The sequence below is a fragment of the Oryctolagus cuniculus genome, chromosome 4 (assembly GCF_051225735.1).
Source record: "Oryctolagus cuniculus isolate XC-2025 breed Fujian yellow rabbit chromosome 4, ASM5122573v1, whole genome shotgun sequence".
NCBI lineage: Eukaryota > Metazoa > Chordata > Mammalia > Lagomorpha > Leporidae > Oryctolagus > Oryctolagus cuniculus.
In genome coordinates, this window is record NC_142870.1 from 89,716,163 (window position 1) to 89,736,903 (window position 20,741).

General features: G+C 37.7%; 1 protein-coding gene across 14 annotated transcripts in view; it reads right to left on the minus strand.

Moving 5' to 3' along the window:
• The window catches only part of TP63 (tumor protein p63), a 252,244-nt gene that overhangs the window by 90,994 nt on the left and 140,509 nt on the right, over positions 1 to 20,741 (minus strand). For 2 of the 14 annotated variants that reach the window (XM_008266647.5, XM_089330862.1), the window contains exon 1: positions 17,481 to 17,669. The exons of the other annotated variants lie outside the window; for them this stretch is intronic. In XM_008266647.5, coding sequence (XP_008264869.1) covers positions 17,481 to 17,522 — 42 coding nt within the window. In that variant the 5' untranslated portion in view covers positions 17,523 to 17,669. Of the gene's footprint in view, positions 1 to 17,480; positions 17,670 to 20,741 lie in introns of those variants that run through there. 14 annotated transcript variants of the gene reach the window in all.

A 20,741-nucleotide genomic window follows, 5' to 3' on the forward strand; every position in this document is an offset into this window, starting at 1 on the left:
GCGTGAATTGAGTCCCAGCTCTTTTTTTTTTTTTTTTTTTTTTTTTTTTTTTTTTTTTTTTTACAGATTTATTTATTTATATGAAGGTCATAGCCACACAGAGAGAAGAGGGGGTCGGAGGGAGGCCCTCCATCTGCTGGTCCACTCCTCAACTGGCCACAATGGTTGGAGTTGATCTGATCCGAAGCCAGGAGCCAGGAGCCTCGAGCCTCCTCTGGGTCTCCCATGTGGGTGCAGGGGCCTGAGGACCTGGGCCATCCTCCACTGCTTTCCCAGGCCACAGCAGAGAGCACAATCAGAAGTGGAGCAGCTGGCAACCACATGGGATGTCAGCACTGCAGGCAGCGGCTCCCCTCCACTGGCCTCACCACAGTGCAGGTCTCCCCAGCCCTGTTTTTAATTCTTGCTTCCTGCTAATGCACACTCCTGGAGGCAGCAGACAATGGCTGGAATATTTGGGCACCGGTCTATAATTGATGCAATTCGGAAGCATGTTAGCTCATAGAGCCAGCCCCTTCTACCCAATGCAAAGTCTTCCAGTGGGCAGGCCCAGAGTGTACTCAGCAAAATGTTTACAGAAATAATAGATTGATTTCTCTTCAATTTACCTTTAAGCAACTTTACAATATTACAATAGAGAGGGGAAGTGATTGCCCAAGCATCAGCTAATAGAGCAGGTATTTTGAAACTAAATCTTCTGGGTCTGAGTCCAGGGCTCTGCCCAGGCCATCACAACTGTTAGTCTGATCAGAAAACTCACTCCTTGGCCATTTCTACACCTGAGCGAAAGTGAATCCATGTCTAGAAGGGACAACCAGCCTTTAGGTCAGGAAACCTTGTGACATGTGGAGATCTCATTGTTTTTTCCTTCAAGCGGCAGAGGGGATCAAAAGCAAGAAAGGGAACACAGCCCTGTGGGTCCGTGTTTTATGAGGCAAGTGAGGGCCCTAGCTTTTCCACTGAAGCATACTGAGACCCAGGCCAGGTAAAATTCTGGAGAAGGGCAGCAGGGAATATGTTTCATTTTAAGCTTTAGGTTTTATAAAATTATTTTACTATACTTCCATTCTTTCATGTGGGGAAAGAAATGGACTCTGCCATTCCATTCAGTCCAGAGAGCATGTGTCTAAATGCTAACAGTCCTATGCCCACTCCATTCCATTCATGCATGCACATTCCACTGCCGAATGCCACGTCCCCATTTGCTCTGCAAGTAACTATGAATCTCTTTACACTTCTCCCCTTGCTGACAAGAGCAGCTGCTGCTCTCGCCTCCTCTCCCCCTCTGACTTCTACAGCTCCTATCCTTCTCCTACCAGGCATCTTCGGCTCTGCCTCCTGACAGGTGTGGCAAAACTGCAGGTAAGAGGACTAGAGGAGAGAAAAATAAAACCTGAGGCCAAGGCTGGTACAAATGTGTCCACACCCATGGCTGAACTAAAGCTCTTAGGTATCCAAGCCTGAGGCAACAGCCTGGGAAGGGGATTGAAAAGATATTATTTGTGTTCAAGTTAAGGGTCAGTATACAAAGCACTCCTGGACGCCCTGTAGGAATCAGATAATGCTCCCAAAGGCACGTGCTTCCCTGCAGCAGTACAATTAGGGAGGCAGTCGGCCCTGACAAAAAGGACAAAGAAACTGGCTGAGCACTTTCTTGCAGGCAGTAAAATGCCTGTTGGTCCACCCCTTCCTCCTCCTTCTAGCTACATGCAAGAAACTTCAGCTAATTGGGAGGTTGGAAAAGAACAAAGAAACATAGGCCCTTTGAATTTTTCCCCCAAATACATATAAACAGAAAAGTTTTGAGGCCCAGTTTTAAAAGCCATTGAGCAAACACTTACTGATTCTCCAAGGACTTAATAGAAAGAGAAATTCCATTTACCAAGGCGTCACAAAGGAGACCCCTGGGCAAGCAGTGAGACTGAACAGATTGGGTGGCACCACAGAAGCAGAAACTGTATTCTAAAAATCACTAATAGCACTGTGCATGTGGGTGGGTCTCTTGTAAGATTTTTTAAATTCTAAGTAAAATATTGCACTTCAAAACAAGAGGACTGTCTCAATGCTGATGCTTCAATTTATAAAACTAGATTTCTCAGACCTGGCCAAAATCAAGTTACCATCCAAGACAGAAACAGGAAAAGACATTTCTGTTTAAACGCTCCTCAAGTTATACTTTAAAGAAATATAAGCCAAGTAGTATAATCAATTATCTTAAAGAAGCATAAGCATAAAACCAACACTACCAACTTAAAATGAACACAAACAACAAATCCAGCAAGGTAAGACCTGCATGGATAGAAATCGCCTTAAATTCCTTTCTTGGTTTATTAAAAGTCAGTAAGTCATGAGCATGCCATAGGAATCAGTTCTTTACAAGTTACTTTATTTGTGTATTTCTTTGATTTGAGGAGAGATCACATGTGTTGACAGAGTGCGATCTGAGGCCAAGTGCAGACCAACATCGCCAAGAAGAACAAGTGTTCCCCAGGCGGGACCAGCAAAATAATTTGTAGTGCTTAGCACCAAATGGAACGCCAGGGCCTCTTGTAAGACGTTCAAAGCGGTGATAGTATAACACAGTGTCTTTCTGACGATGGGCCCTACGCAGCTCACTGCAGCGTCCGCACGCCTGTGAGCTGCTGCCATCTCAGATCCAGGTGCATACTATCTACCTGACTTTTCCACTTAAGTGTAACTGGTGGGGTGAAAGGAACAGTACCTGTCCCTCTTATGTACTGTCAGTAATTCCACAAACCGAAGGCAGGGACTCTTGTTACGTTGGGATGCTAAGGTAACATTTACTGACAATGACAAACAAAAGAGCTTCAGAGATTAGGGCATGACACTTTTCTACCAATTACTAAACTGCCCTCAGAAGAACTCTGTGAGGTCCCGCATGGCCTGTATGAATGTGTGCATGTATGTGTGTCTTAGTGTAACAAATGCTATCAGAATATTTGAAATAAAATTAAGAGTAGATTCTCCCTTTCTTACCACAAGGTACTTTGATCTCAAAACAACCTTAACATATTCTGCAAGTACTCAAACAATGAATGAAAATGTTATATATCTATCCCATTACATCTGGAAAAGTAAGCAGTCTTTCTTCAAACTATACAAGGCAAAAATGAACATGATTTGTCCGATACCTCCCATTTGAGGTTAAAAAAAAATATCTGCTCTGATTTCAATCACATCCTTAATTTCCTACAAAATAACTGAAACAGAAGACTTACTGCTTAAATCCTGGAGTCACCAATGTCTGCGGCTGGTATAGAAGAGGCTAGCAGCACATGCTGCTTACAGGGACTTAACATGCTCCAAGCAATCTCAGAACATCCACCCGTGTTCTCCATCATGGAGCTGGTGTGTTCAGCACAGGCACACTCAGGGCCTGTTTGCTTTCATTATAAGGAAAGAACAAACATAACGGCTAACTCCCAAATACCCGGAAGAATATTTTCTTACATTTTTTTTCCTGTCTCCCATAAGTCCTTTTGCATTTTCACAGCTCTCTACAGAGTCTGATTTGTTTCTTCACTGAACTTCAATTCAGATACTTGGAATTAAAATAGCAAGAAGCTTCTTATAAGCTCAACAGTGTGTTACTATATATTGCCATAAACAAAGCTCAATATTAAATACTCAGATGTATATTTACTTAAAGTTGATAATTACTTTCATATAAAAGAATTTAGCATTAAAAATACAAATTAAGTCAACTGATCACTGCAATGGGAACAGGGGCTTACGTATAATCTATTCTTTAAAATCTCTCCCCACTGATTTATCTATGTCAGAGAAATTTTTGAAGTTCTCTTTCCCAGATGTTGCCATCTGAAATAGCAAATTCAAGGCAACAATAGCCAAGAATATATGGCAAGAAATTAACAGAAATATGAATGGAGAACCAATCAGTGATAGAACAGGTTATCATTGTGATATAAAATCATAATTTACCTCACATCAAATGGACCCTTGTTTAAAGAAAATGATAACCAGGCCAAAATTCATTTGGAAGACATTCTATTTACAGTCCTTGAATGACTATAAGATGAGGTTACATATTTGGACATTACCAGTCTTACCTCCTGGGATGGGTCTTCTTTATATCTCAGTATGGATCCTGATGATGAAAAAGGACTGTGAAATTAGAACAGGGGACACAGGGCACAAGTCCTGTCAGTGTCACTAGTGCACGGTGCACTGTTGGGAATGGTTGTCCAAAGACACGGACCTTAGTTTCCTGGAAGATGAAATCTGTGTAAAATCTGTGCAGAGAGGGTGAGCCATTTCCAACATCCTGCTAGGTGAGACTATCCTCATCTGCAAAGCTGTTACCAACTATTGCCACGAGACTTTCATGACATAACTGCTTCTTTCTTTATACAGATTCCCTGGCCAAACCTAAAAATCTGTTTTGTTTCAGGCAGCAAATATGGCTTCTTCGGCTGATACAACCTTTCACCTTAGACTTTAGAGAAGAGCTGTTGTACACATTATACAGCCCCTTCTGCGAAAAGAAACCAGCTTTCTTCCTGACTCCAGCTTTACAAAGCATTCATTCGATTATGCTTTACCAGACAACATCATGTCCTATAATATCAGCAGGAGGGTAACTTTTCAACAAGCACTGCCTAAGGGAGAAATACTTGTCATTTTTAAGTCTTCTACCTCATATCTCAAAGAATGATGGCTTGTTTCATGCTAGAATTAAACACAATCGACTTAAAGTGCCCCATTGTAGTTCAAGAAATATTTATATTAGAAGGTCAAGTTAAACCACCATCTTTCTACCTTAAAATATATTTAGCTTCTTATTTTTCTCAAGGTCAGATTTTGTAAGGTATAAAATATTTCACTTTTGTCTTCGAAAAAGCTCCTAAAAAGTGACTGCTTAGAGGTAAAATATATCTCTACCTTATAAGAACAATCTGGGGGCTGTCGCCATGGCGCAGTAGGTTAATCCTCAGCCTGCAGCGCTGGCATCCCATATGGGCGCCAGTTTTAGTCCCAGCTATTCCTCTTCCAATCCAGCTCTCTGCTGTGGCCTGGGAAAGCAGTAGAAGATGACCTGGGTGCTTGGGCCCTGCACCCGCTTGGGAGGAAGCACCTGGCTCCTGGCTTTGGATTGGCACAGCTCCAGTCCTTGCAGCCATTTGGGGAGTGAACCAATGGAAGGAAGACCTTTCTGTCTCTCTCCCTCTCACTGTCTGTAACCCTATCTCTCAAATAAAGTTTTTTTTTTTTTTTTTAAAGAACAATCTGTAAGAATAAAGACCTTAGACACACAAAAATGAAGAAAGTTTACTAGACTGTTTTATGTTCTGACACAAACTGTCAGGATTCCTTGAGAGTCAAGATTTTGTAATTTAGGAGAGATCCCTAAAAACCTCCAAATAAGGTGAGAGAAATAAATACAAAGTTGGCTTCTCAGGTAGCAAACTTTAACACACAGAAGTATATAATTTTAATATTGTCATTCTTGATCCAGATATTAGGAAAAATACTCTGAGTTTGTGTTTGTTCCAACCAAAAGCTATTAGAGTTAGAACACAAATATGTTTGAAGGCATTTTAAACCTATAGTAATCAATATGTTTTAGTAGCTCAATTTTGCAGATATGAAAATATTGAGAAAATAAACAATGAAAATCTTTAGTAAAAGTTAGGTCATCATCACAGATGACTTTAGAAGCTTTGAGTTAATAACTTGTTCAGTTGCAAAGTGAGTTTAAAATAATTTTAAAATATTTTTGATATTTATCTCACTAGTCCATATAAAACTGTGACTTAAAACAACAGGTGATGAAGTATGATTAACATCTTCCATAGGAGATAGTTTTACTCACCATGACATGAAACTGAAGACATCAATTTTAATCAAATAATTTAAAACCAAAAATCTGAAATAAATGTAGCATTCACATTCAATGCTTTATATGAAAGCAATATTAGCTATTATTATTACTGTAGTTAATACTTGTACTGAGTTCTTATCATGTGTCTTACAGTGTCTGAATGCTTTGCACATTGTCCTCCTTTAATACTCATGAGATAAGTGGCATTATTACTCTATGTTGTATACATATTTTATGGATGAGGAAACAAGCTCCATGAGATTAAGTAACTTGCCCAAGGTTGTGACAAGAGCTTGAATGCGAAACCAGTAAATCTGGCTCAAGAACCCACTTTCTTAAGTAGCCTTCATTCTGATTGCATATAAATAACAGCTCTTTAGATTTCTGCCTGGAAGTTTTATTTAAAAGTTACACTCAAAGAAAATACACAGCTTTTGGATCTAAAGACATTTTTCTCCATTCATTAAAGAAAAGATATAAAACTTCAGTCACTATTAGGATGGGTATAATCGAAAAGAGTTAGAGACACAGCTTCTTGGACTACCCCCTTGAAGTGCATTGCAAATCCAATCAGGTCACTTCTAAATTTGAATTCCTTGAGCAGCTCCCTATTCTATTAGAAAATGACCCCGAGTCCTAAAATGGCCTACCACTTGAAACTCCCATGTAGTAAGTGGGTCTTAAGATTTTCTTTTTAAAGAATATTTTTTGAAAGACAGAATAACAGGAAGGGGGAAGAACAGAGAGAGAGAGAGAGAGAGAATCGTCTATCATCTGATTTACTCCCCAAATTGCTGCAATATATAGGGCTGGTCTAGGCTGAAGTTGGGATCCAGGTCTTGCACATGGGTAGCAGCCACCCAGGCATTTGGACTATCTTCCACTTCTTTCCCAGGTGCATTAGCATGGAGCTGGATCAGAAGTAGAGCAGTGGGAAGGCCCTAAACTGGTGCTCTGATATATGATGCTGGCATTGCAAGAAACAGCATAACCCACTGCACCACAATACTGACCCCCTTCAATTTTTCAAAAGCAAATTCCTTTAGTCTTCAAGTCTTTGGTTGATGCAGGTCACTTCCCAATTCATCCTTCAGCTTTCAGCTAAATGTCGTCTTCCAGAAGCATTTGTCAACTGCCCAGATAGACTACTCTCCTGTTTCACCTTCTCATGGAACTTTCCCTTTGCATCATATAATTGAAATTAAATACCATTAAAATATACTTAACGTTGGTTTTTCTGCTATTGTATGAGTTCATGAGCAATCAGTCATAACTGGCTTACTTAGTGCTGAATCCCCAGTACCTGGAACAGTGTCTGAGACAAAATATGTGCTCAGGAAACAGTTCATTAAAAAATGCAAACCACTTCATAAAAATCACCTTCAGAAATTATCTCTAACACAACTAAGTACTGATTGCTATCCTGATGCAAGTTTGTCTATATTGAAGTCATCTCTTCATGGACTACTCTCAGGAGAACGTTATAGTGCCATTCTTAAATATCTCCATGACCTTTGTGGGTTTTGCTTTGTCTTGGTAGGTGGGAATTGTGCTTTCAGCTTGAGCTTTTATGGGAACTGGTAGCAGAATAGCCAGTCCTGTCACTCACTATGCAGTGAGTAATACTTAGTAGCTCACACCTAGCTGGGAAGTTTATTAATGAGCTTCTACTTCCTTAAAATGAACACATACACACTTTTGTGCCAAGACAGTGCTTTTTCACACAGTGGTCTAGGTTATGTTTCTAATGCATCTAGGTCAGCAGTAACAATCCAAACCTTGGTGGTCACATAATTATTCACTTCCTACTGACCATAATTATGGCCAAATGCAGGTTGCTTTGGAATGAAACCACCCAGAAACAAGCCTGAAGTAAGACGTTTCGTTTCCAGTAGATATACCACAGAATGGTCCCTCCCTGTCTAATTTCCATGATTTTCTGCCCAGTTAGCCAGGATTCGGGTTAGCATAATGACATAATTAATGGCTTACAAATGCGTGTTTTGAGGAACTGAGACTGTAGTTTATCAGACTTAGAAACCAATTTTTGCAAATGACATAAATTCATGACTTCATGTTATCATACTTTATAACACACACTCAGTGGTAAAAACACTGACCTTCATTTACAAGGGCAAAACTAAAGTGGTTTTCCAAGGACTAACCTACTCAACAGATACTCAAAACTTTGTAAGTATTCAAATAAGGAACACTCTTTCACGGATTCTAATTTGCTTTTACTTGCCCGGTGCTTTGCTGATTGCTACATTTTTATTGTATTTGAAGTAATTAGAGTTTTCAGTGATTTACTATGCTGCATAATTAGACATGGTGACTTACGTAACACTGGAGTGTTCCTATAAGCTGTCACTTTTACCTATAAAAATAAAACTGAAGTTTCCAACTATGTGAAAAACATGCCTTAACTTTGAAAAGACACTCATCTATTCATTTCATTCTGTTTACCCATTATAAAAGTAGCAGTCCATCAATCAATTCGATCATTCCAACAGCTCATTAGTGTCTTATTTAAGCAAAAAAATAAGTTGGGATGCCATGTTTAAGAGCAAAACGACTGCAAGATTTTTGAGGCACCCTTTAGTAGTAAATGACAGGGAAAATAAAAGGAGAGAGTGTTTGCAAATCATCAAGCTTATTCACCCACATCAAACCACCCACATCTCTAGTGATGATCCAGAGGCATGCAAGGGACAAACTGAATCAAGGGAGCAGCGTGGAAGCAAGTAAACACTTCTAAAAAAGTGACTGCAATGCAAGATAAAAATCTCATCTGTCCACTTTTTTTTTAATCAAGCACATTCTCTGACCTCATGGGTAATCAATTATGTGAAAGCAGTACACACTTTACAATATTTACCTGTTACATGGAAAGTCATTCCTTACTTAGGAAACTGCCAAATCTTTTAAAGATTTTATTGCCACTTGAAATAAAATGAAAATAGTACTAGGCCAATTTAAAAACAAAAGACTTGCAAAATGTCAAGGAAACCATATAACTGAATTTCCTGAAGGACATAGAGGTGGACACAGCTTGTATATGTGCAGGGGATTCCTTTATGCTCTTTGCACAGGTCAGTTACCGGCAGTCTTGTCTTTAAGTATATACAATTACCACTATGTCTGTCTGAAGACACCCCTTCAAGCAAATGCAAGTTCCCTTTACATTCAAGGAATATTATTTAGTGGCCCTGTAGAGGACATAGAGATGCAAATATAACACTTCCTCCAAAGTCTTCACTGTAGAGATGGGGAGGAGGCATCTGGTACAACCCAAGAGCGATAAGGAAGGAACACAGAAGTGAAAGAGCTCAGAGGGCGGAGGCGTTGTTCCGAGTAAGGGAACTGAGACATTTTTAAGGGCAAGGTGGATCCTCAGCTGGGACTGAGTGACTGGAAAGGATCTGACCTGAACACAAGTACTTGGGAGTGGAGGTACTTGAGTATTAAAAAAGACAGAAAGCTTCTTCCCTCTTCTGATTGCTAATCCTGCAAACATGTGAGCATTTTCTGTTGAAACAATTCCCCAGGCTTTCTTTATAAACCTTTACGCGTAAAGGTTTTTTCCAAGCTTGCTATTCCACCCAGTATTACTGTTTCTCTCTGTGTATACCCTGTGGTCCTCAAGCTTAGTCACATGACAGAGTCTCACATGATCTATTTAAAGTTAATCAAGCCATTACTCAAATATCTAATGTTGCCCTTTTGAGGGGCTAATGATTTTCCTTTTTAATTCTGATTCCCTCAATAGGGTGACTCTAATCCAGACTGATTTGAGTAAACAGGGCATATTCCCCATTGTCTCTGTGATCTGAGAAAGAATGAACTTGAGAGAGATCACTGCATGGATTGGAAATGGCCCCTTTGGGTGTTTTTGCGCAAGCTTAAAAGGAGAAAGAAAATGCCTGTGTGGAGTTCTGTCCAAGGGCAGCTCACTTTGGGGGTGGTAATTCTCAGACAGGTATTATACTAAACTGCTCCTATTAGTGGCTTTAGCACCAATAAGAAAGTAGAACTTTTTCTTTTGTAGTGTTTCCAGAATAGCTGACAAGACTGTTTCATAAATTTCCGCCTCTGGCAACAAACCACAGCCTGAGTCAAAATTCCCTCTTTCAGCTTTCATAAGGAGATCTCTTTTGTTTGCCATTTAAGAAACACACACAAAATGCAATTCGTATTACAAGTTTTGCATGAAATATCCATTATGCTCTACACACATTTACTTACATTCCAAAAATATTTCTCCTTGCCAATGATGCCCCCACTAGAGCCAACACATAGTTTATTTTGACACCACTTACTGAGCTGAAAATTGACAAATGAACATTATCTGGTAAAGTCATTTCTGCTTGAATCTAAACAATAATTCAATTTCACTGTGTTTTTGGAAAGGGAACTTGAATAATTTTAGTTAAAATCAATGCTTAAAACTACTCATTATCAAACATGAAATAAAGAAATTATCAAGATTTTTTTTACCAAAACCAGAAAAAAATATTTTTGGAATAATTTTGGTGTGCTATGTTGTCAGACCAAATAAGAAAATCAAATGTGAAGATGCGCATAAAGTATTGTTTTTGAAAAGTCTTAGCAGATGCTTCATTTAATCATTAATTTCTTCAAAGGACGTTGCACACCTAGGCGTCTTTTGCAAAACCTCGTTGTTTCGTCTAAAGTCAGCAAAGAGTTAAAAACCAGACATCATTTAAGGTTGGATACTTGCAGATTCTACTTTATGTAAGTGGAGGATTAGGTTTCAAGGAAGAGAAAGAAGTGAGAAATAAGCTTAGAGGTCTCTCATTTATCATGGTGCCCCATTCTCCTCCTATCTGTTCTTTTGCCTTAAATCAGGCCACCAAGATTCTCCCCAGCTACCCGCCCATGGCCTACCTTCTTCTGCCTTACTTTTTCTACTATTGTCCTCTTTAATTGCCTACACTTTCTTCCTGGATAAGATGGACATGAGGAAGAAAGCTGTGAAAGGAGAGGATAAGAATGTGCATGAAGACATGTCTTCTCCAAATACTTCTCTTCAAACATTAAAGGTGTATCCTTGTCCCAAAAGGAAATTTGAAAATTTTATGGCAAAGATTTTGAAACATAATATGCCAAGATTTAAATTTTTGTATTTTCTTTTAATTTGGCAGAACTATCTTTCGAATGGAACATTTTTATTTCCTTTTGCCCTATTTTTTGAATTTGGGATTCTCATTTTTGAAAAAATAACATACTTGGTATATTCTCTTATACATTCAGCCCCAGGATTACTATGTGCACTTAGGCCTATGACTAGAAAAAATGATTTTCTTGTCCTGATTCTAAGATTACTATTTAATAAGGTTACTACTAATAAACATAGAGAATCAGTCTGAATTTTGTTCCTAGATATGATTAATTTTAAAATGGAATTACCATGTCCATATATGGGGTAAGGCAGCACATCTGTTTCCGTATAAGCCCAAGGAGTGGGAAGAGGGGGTCTGCTATCTCTCTAAGCCCTGGCAATCATCTGGGTGAACTCTTCTCCCTCCATAAAGGATGCCATTTATTACCTCTGGAGCACACAGTCAAATTTTTGAATCTTGAAATCTCTACGCTGTCCATCATTCAAAACACACATGACCACTAGATCTTGGTAGGATAAAAGCTCCTAGCTCCTTTTCTTGCTATATGAAAGCTTTCCATTTTGACATAAATTTTAAATACATATCACTGTTAAGTCAACATACTCTCTTTTCAAATCCATATACCAGGCTCCTTCTTCTGGCTCATTTCAGTTTTTCTTTGTAGTAATTTTCTACCCTCTAAACAAAATGACCTCCTTGGCTGAATTCTGAACCTCAAAACACTACCTTCATCATAAACAATTTAAAGTGCATTTCACTGTTTGACAAAGACTTTGTGTCTTACCAGTTCGGTGTCATACTGGTGTGTTTATTAACAATATATAGACTCCCTGGACTTGTGAGTGCTGAGAGGCTAATGGCTGTGACTTATTCATTTCTGTCTTCCCCACATTGTCTAGCACTGTGACTGTACTTAATCAACTCTCAGTAATTGTTGAGTTGTAAGGAAACACTTCCTGTTGTAAGGGAAATAACTTAAATGGTTTGTGCCTGGTATATTAAAAAAATCACCCTCTCTAGTTTACAGCTAAATTGATACTACATATTTATTTTGGGATAGGTCACTGGAGGGAAAGAGTGAAATAAAGAACAGGGTCTGTATTTATAGAGATACCATATAATTTCTTTTCTGAGATACTTTTGAAATGAAAGGGGAAGGGTAGGGTGGGAAGTATCACTGTGTTCCTAAGTCTGTATATATGAATTACATAAAATTCATTTACCTTAAATAAAAAAAAAATTATAATAAAAGTTACCTTAAAGTAAAAAAAAAAAAAACATGAAAAGGGATATTGCTAATAATTATACTGGAATAGTAGGCATAAATAAGGACAAACTAATATCAATACTTCCCAATTTATATGGCAGCAATCACAGCTCTTAAAGAAAGCTAGGGGCAGAAAACACATGACTTGTATGAGACGTCAGAAGCAATCCATCACTGCCCTCCTAAAAATTCAAAAGAAGCGATGGATACTCCTACAAACCAAACATGCAATGCAGAGAAACATATGCTTCTTGACAGTCTAGAGCATTTATCCTCACCAAGTGCTCTCTAGTAGAGCTCCAATCACATCACTCCTCTGTTCAATCTCCTTCCACAGCTTACCATTGCCACTGTATTAAATTACCCTCCTCTCAGGGTTATGGCCCTCTTAGAGCCACTCAATCCTAACTTTCTCTCTTAAGCACTGCACACTTTCATTCCAACCCAACTATTTTACATTTCTGAGGCTGATGCTTATTTCTATACCTGAAATCTCTCCTTTAACATTTCTAGAACTTGAGAAGTTCCACCTGCTTCTCAGAGTTCATCTGTATCTGGCATAGTCATGTAGACTTTCTTGATCCTCCTACTCCAAGGGGCTCTCTTTTTCTTTTGTACTTTCTATTATCAGGCTCACATTTCTCCAATGGCAATAATATCTGCCCCGTACTATAACTGTATGCATAATTAGGCCACTCCCCCAGTGAATGATAAACTTCTTAGTGTAGGAACTGTTTGTTTCTCATTTTCAGATCTTATGAGCCATCTTTTACATAAACATGCCTCAGTAAACATTTATTTTAAAAGAGTAAGTCAGTCCCTTTTCGTAACCTATGTTTCTCCTTCTAAATAGAATTTTTCATAACTATTGACACTGGTACAATTCTAAGTGCGTAAGTGAAAATTATTACATGTTTAGAGAAATAACAGATTAATAAGCTATAGGTCACTATATTTGTGACCCTAAAAATTGTGTTCTTAAGAGAGTATTAGAAATTATATTGATAGCTTAATTTTTGTGTCAATGCTTTCATGCTAACACTTCAGTTCATTGCCTTCCAAACCCAAAATGAGTTACCTTATTGGATACCTTTCATTGGCTGCAATAAATTGGCACTGGACAGCAATGTTATTTCAATCATCTGATCTCTCCTCATCATACATAAAAAGAAAATTGAGGTTTTCCTGAACTAGGAAAATATTTCATCTTCAAAGTAGTAAAACTTTGATGGAAATTATTGAAACAACTAAGCTGTTTTTCACCAGGGTGTCTTTTTATTATGTGTACTCATTCTTCCTTATTTTTTGGCATAAAACTGTTAAATTCTAAAAAAAATATCCAACAGGAGAAAAACTTTAATTTCATAACGGTACTGTTAAGGGAGGATTTTTTTTACTTATTCCTTTCAATTCTACCAGCTCAGAACCCACCCCATGAAACCATATGAACATCAAAGCAAACTAAAGTACATTTGTGATCACATTTCTCAACTATTTGACTCAGACCCCTTTCTGATAAATAAAATCTCAGCTATATACTCCCTTAACAGGCAGACTGAAGACTCTAAATTCTGGATATGCTCATCATCTAAGAACATTTTAACAACTTTGCATTCAGAAAATGCAGGTAGTATGATGAAAAAGCAACCAGTATTTTTTGGTTGCTATAGAAACCCCAGACATCCATTCATGCTTCCTATTGTACTCCCCACAGCACTGTTGAGGATCACTGGTCTTCTAAAAAACAAAACAAAACAAACATACCTTTCCTTATCTATTATCGCCAAATCTTTTTTTTTTTTTTTTCCCAATAGTGGTGAAGGAAGGTATGATCTATGATCTGTGATCTAAGATCTCTTTCTCCCAGTCCCCTCTGGGCTTGAGGGCACCCAATTGGAAAACAAGTAGTACAATCTCAGGCCACAGCACCAACTAAGGAATACAGCCTGGCACACTCTGAATTCTGCCTGCAGTTCTGCTCCTAAACCACCGTGGCTTTTTTTCCCAGGATGCTAAACATCTCAGAAACACAAAAGGGGGAAAGCTTAAGATAATACATTTAGTAACTATCAAGCAAAAAAAATCATACTCAGTTAAAGCAGAATGGCAAAAATCCTGTTGGTGTAGGAAAAACTTTCCCTTAATCATGAAGGCCCAACAGTCAATTAAATGACAATGACCTAGACTCCCAGAGCTAATGCTGTTGTCTTTTCTTTCCTTCAACCAGCTTTGCACAACAGCTTTTAGAGGGAATGTTTTTGGTGCATTCAATCTCTTCTTGGCATTAAAGACAAAAAAAATAAGTAAAGGAAAACAATACTATAGATGGGTACTTGAAAAAGTTTATGGAAAAATGGAATTAAAGGAGAATGCACATTTTATTTGAACATTTTGAAGACTTCTCCAATACAACTCTCTTTATAGAAAGAAAATCTCTAACCTCAATTTGTAAAATTAAGTGTTTTGGTATATGCAACTTGAATTCCCCTTTAAACTACTGTTCTAAAATGTTGTAACTCATTTACCAAAGTATCTTCCCTTCTTTTTCCAAAATCCCAGATAGGAAATTTTAATAACTATCTCTTTAAAACAAGGTTCTCTCTTTCTCTTTAGTTCTCTCTCTCTCTCTCTCTCTCTCTCTCTCTCTTTCACACACACACACACACACACACACACACGAATCCACACTACATTCTTTGACAAGAGTGTTGAACTAAAACTTAATCTGTGAAGCAGTCCCTTTCTTTTGAGCTTCTCCACCTCCATGTTTGACCAGTCCCAGGGTCTGTGTCATTTAATATCCAGTGCTACAGAGTATATTTCGTTTGAGGCTTCTTCATCATAACCCAGGAGGAAAAGCTCAATAGTGCCTGTTACATCCTGCCCATGTTCTCTTCCCTTTCAGGCCCTTTTCTGTTCATTAAAAGGTTTCCCAAATCCCACTTTGCTTGGAGGAAAAGATCTAGAAAGCTATGTCAAAGGGAGTAAAAAAGGAAATGTTCTTAAATCAACTCAAAGAAATCACCAGCGAGCTAAACAAACAACAAAATCACTCTAAAGGCAGACAATAGATTATAGTTGTTAAACAATTTTAACTAACAGTTGTATACTTTTGTTAGACTAAATTTCCCCAATTTTTGGCAATTCTTGTGCAATAGGTCATTGCTATACCTATTTCAACCACATTAACAGATATGAATCCCAAAATGTTATAACTTTTGTATGAAATTTCTAGGTACTCAGGGCCACATGATCCTAGGCACTCCTTATACAGTACTCAGATGTAGAACTTTATTTTCACGGAGGCCTAGATCCTAAAGTATAACCCTATATACAAAAGCACTCTGTCTGAAGTAACAGAATGGAGGTCGAACCATGAAGCTGCTGTATAACGCACACACTGGCGGAAGGATATGAAAGTCGTGAAGACGATATGCAGGAAGACACAGGCTGGTAGGGAAATTCAGCCATGTTTTTCATAGTTATCTTCAGTGTACTTCAACAACATTCGAAAAGAAAACAGATAAGCTCCTAACCACACATTTACCTAAAATTGTGAAAAATTCAAGCCAGTGTAAAAATATTTTCGCTCATCAAAAAAATGCCATATTCTCACGTATGGTGACTTTTGTGCTCCCGTAAAAGGCAGTAATTCCTACCAGTATCTTCTAATCACAGCATTTACACAGGTTTTTCATGACATTATATGCAACATAATCATTTCTTTCCATTTTACATCAACTTTGTACATTTCTTATAGAGACCTCTGAACCAACTTTTACTTCTCTCCCTTCACACAGTCAGTTCCTAGACTACTGGGACAGACCGCATGAGACAGCTCATGAACAAAGACAAAGTCAGGTACGTTATGACAGACAAAATCATTCTCTTAATTATTGAAGCCAGGCAAATTAGAAACAACAAGATAATTTTAAAGTCCCCTCTATTTTAAAAAACTAACTTTCAATATTACGGCAAAACGAGAAACTCAGGTTTCTCTACTGTGGACAAGTAAGCCTGCTTGAATGTTTTAAAGGAACATAGATTCTTCCTTTCTCTTCTGTAGATAACTTGATATTTCCCTGGTTATATTTGCACAGTTCAGATGTCTAGACAATTGTGTGGTCAGTACAACTGTGCCGGTCCTGCGTTGTTGCCCTTTGCTGGGTTCTTCCTCTTGCGGTCTGCACTGAGGTACTATGCATTTTGTTTTGATTTTTTAGGAAGCTCTGTTTAAGTACACTAGTCTACCTTTTCAAGCATTCACCTGCAAGCATTTTCATCGGAAACACTGAACTCTCTCCACAACACCCCCAACCCCCAGTCTGATTAGTGTCAACACAGCTGCCCCATTCTGAGGAATGTAAACTAATATTGTTGTTAGACCTCCCTCAACCTTAGGAAACTTCCTCAAAGCCTTACAGTCTCTTTAGGAGGCTGTTTTCCCCACCTTATCGCTTTGCCTAGTGACTTAAATCCCAAAGACAAACTTGTTGAGAAGAGATCGGAAAGCCAAATCATTAGTTCCCTAAATAAAATTCAGTATAATACACATTTCCACGTATGCACTTATAAATATTTGATAATGCATTTTTCCAAAATAACTTTGGCATTACAGATGGAATGTGTAAGTCAATCACCAAACAATAGGGACATTACCAAAGTCCCTTCGGGATTTAAGCAGGTCTCTGTATTAATATAATTAAAAAGGAAGATGATTTTAACAATATCTCATCTGGTTATTTAGGGAAAAAGCCTTCATTTGCTTTTAGGATGAAGTCTGGAGATAGAACTGCGCTAAGAAGCTAAGACCGGTCAAGCTATTTGTCTTACTGGTATGTGAATCCCCATCAGAGAAGTCATTTCAGTGTCTCTAGCAGAATGTGATCTGCCTTCTCAGTCTGTTCTTATCAAAAGTGATTTTACAAATTCCCAAATATTGGGTTTCTTCAAATATATAATGCCACCTAGGAATATTTTTCTTTTCCCTTTTCTTCCACTGTTTCATCTCCCACTTAAAAAAAAAAAAAAGATAGAAAAACCTTAGAGCCATTCCAGAAAGCATTAACCAAGAAAAGAAGATTTCTAAGTACAACTTGCAAAATAATTACATTGGGTGACTGAGAACCACAAATATATTTTTATTTAAAAAAGATAAAAATGAAAAGGCATGTCTAATTGGAATGCCAAAATCTAAAATCCTTACCTCACTAAATTGAGTCTGGGCATTGTTTTCCAGGTACAACATGTTAGCTGTAAGATTGATCAATGCTGCTGTCTTCTCTTCTGGTTCCAGGATTTTGCCAGCCCCCCACCCCCTCTGAGACCCTTACAATTTGAATCTCCTAAGAAGATAACAGCACTCGAGTCCCTCTCTCTCCTTCTCTCTCTGTACATAACTTAAGGTTCCCTAATATATACTCAACTATAGGCATGAGGGGCGGGACTCTTCTCTTTACCTGTCCAATCCATCAACTTCCACCTGGACTCCTCCACTCCAATGGAGTGAGGCCTCTCCCATCTCATTAAGTAGTTAGAATTCCTTATCACCAATCTTTAAAAGAAAAAGAAAGAAAGAAAGAAAAAAAAAAAACCACACACACACACAGACAGAGACAGACAGGTAAAACTTTCCCTGTCTCTTTCATAAGAAAGTGCACTCTGTCCTAAAAACCAAATCTCCCCAAACAAACCATACCACCAAGACTTAGAGAAGGCATTTCAGAAAGTTAGTCTATACTTTCTAACTGAAAAGCAACACTTCAGGGAAAGTTTCTGAAAGGTTTTTAGTTTGCTTGTTTTTCAATCTAGTTTTAGGGTTTTAAAAAGAATGATTACACAAAGTTAGAAATTAGGAGAAAGTACTCAAATCTATTGTTATATTTCTTCAATATAAACTCTAAAATCCATTGCCTGATAACTGAAGAATTTTCAATTTATTTTCCCCAGAGAAATACCAGTTGTTTCACACCAAGCAATGCCAGTATAAACCACTTGACTTTTCAGAGCATGTTTTAGTGACAATTTAAGCTCTTGGTCCCGTTAACTTGTACAAACAAACAAACATATATATTGAGTGCAGGGCATTGAAATTCTGGGAAACAAGCCATTTGAAAGAAAAAAAAAAGCTTGTCTATTTGAATATTTTTTCTCTACTGTATTTTTACTCAGCTTTTACTAATGCTCATAGATACTACCTTTTCTTGTAAATGGGTAATAAAACTGTATTCTTAGTTATGTTACTATTTAAATGATTAATAAACCTTAAAGGAGGAGAAACAAATTAGTTTGTACTTTAAAAATATATTTACATAAATACATAAGAACATTCAGACAGAATGTGGACTTGGTTGTCACAATTTACTGAAGATGAAATATGTTCGAAGGTTATTTGATTCCTTACAATACCCTCTCATTACTACTAAGTATTCATAATTCAGTTAGACATATGTAAACATCTTCCACCCTTACTCAGGAAGCAAATTCTCTCTCTTTTGTCTGAAAACTACTGGCCAAGATAACTATAAATGAATAAGTAGATTTCTTCTAAAATTTAGAGGAGTCAAAGAAAATTAGAATGTAAGTGTCAGAAATAAAGTTTGCAAATATGTTCTATGATCTTGAATTTGCTTCCTCTTTACCTACACTTTGCTATCCATGAAATGCATGTACTTAAAGGACAATGTGGTCATTGGGGTGATATTTATCTCAAGGCTCCTGAATTACTGGTATTAATGCTTACTTTTTAACACACACTCACACACAAAATATTCCAAAATATAATTTATTTTTAAGTATTCAAGAATATGACAATAATGTAACACCATGCATTTATATCACATAAAATTAATCTGTTCAGTTAGATATTGGGAAGAACGATTTCTCTTACTACCCATAATTATCCAGATAAACACTGCCTACAAGGCAAACAAATTTACTCACAAAAATTCGGTATAATCCTTTGTACCACACATCTAAACACTGCACTCACTGCCAGTTTAAGGAGCAATAGTGGAAAGCAGATAGATGTTTCCTTGCAGGTATGCTCTAGTCTAGTGATTCAAAGACTTGAATGGCCCTGCAAATCATCAGAAGTGCTTTTTAAAGTGTATTTTTGGATCTGGCTCCAGTGCTACAGAATCAGACTAAGTCTGCAGCCCAACCAACTGGATTTTATATAGCCTACTAGGCAGTTCTGAGTGAGTCACACACAGAAGGAATACTCCAGAGCAAACGCTGTTAGCACGACTGCCCAGAACGGCATTATTGGATTCTTTTACACACTGAAGGAATAGGATAACCCATTTGTACCTTGAAAGCTAGAGCTCAGTCTCACATGTCTATATTATACAATAAGAATAAAAATAAAAAACTTCATTTTTCACTCAGTCAAAAGATTCCCAGCAGGACCGATGGGTGGAGAAACAAATTCCTTTTCTCTAGCACCTCCACACTGTCAGTATCTGAGGGTGATCTCTAACACATCTACTGAGATGCTGGACAGAAGGTAAAATGGTATCCTCTCCACAGTCCTTGAGAACTTCAGGTGGTTGAGGAAAATGGCCCTGGACTGCGAGTCTGGAGATAGGGGCTGTGGTCGGAGCTTTGCATTTAGCCAGCTCTGTGCCTTTGGGGCATATTACTTAACCACCGTGGCTTCAGATTCCTCATTTGTGAAATGAAGAGCAGAACTAAATGATTTCTAAAAAACAGTACAAAGATAAGAGACTGACTTTGTCCTAAATACAGGAAGTGAAAGTATTACTCACAATTCTCTTACTTTACTTGGATATATGGCCCTCGATTTGCTCATCTCTGTATTATACAATTGAAGCAGCTGAATTGCATAGACACTGATGTACTTAAAGGACATTTTTAAAAAGGAACACCGTATTGGGGAGAAATACATGGTTTTCTGTTCCAGGATATGCCTACAATGAATAATTAATCTATAAAGATTTGAACTTTTCCATAGAAGAGCTAATAAAGTATATCTCATTTTTGATGATACAATTAGTGACAGTAACTATTGTATCATACATTTATATAAGCAAGAGTTTACAAAGAAGCAATAAATCTCTGTGCTTCACACAAAACAATGCTTGATGACATATATTGATTTTCCTAACAACCCAGGTCACTATCATGATCCATGTTTTACAGGCTGATAAACAAAATCAAAGTTCATAGGTGGCTCAGGAGTCAGAATAATTCAGAATCATGATTTCCATTTATGAGTCATTTCCCCCAGATTTCTTAGAACTTAACGGCCTTGGAGTTGCACTGCCTCCTCTATGAAAATGCTACTGCTATGAATTCACAGATTTGGGGAACAGAAGAAACCCCAAGGTTTGCAATCAACACAAATGATTTCCAGAAATAACAAAATGTTTAGCATTGTTCTATCTTGCAAAACACTTGTTCAACTGCTTATCTTAAGTATTGTAAATATGTTTCTACATATATG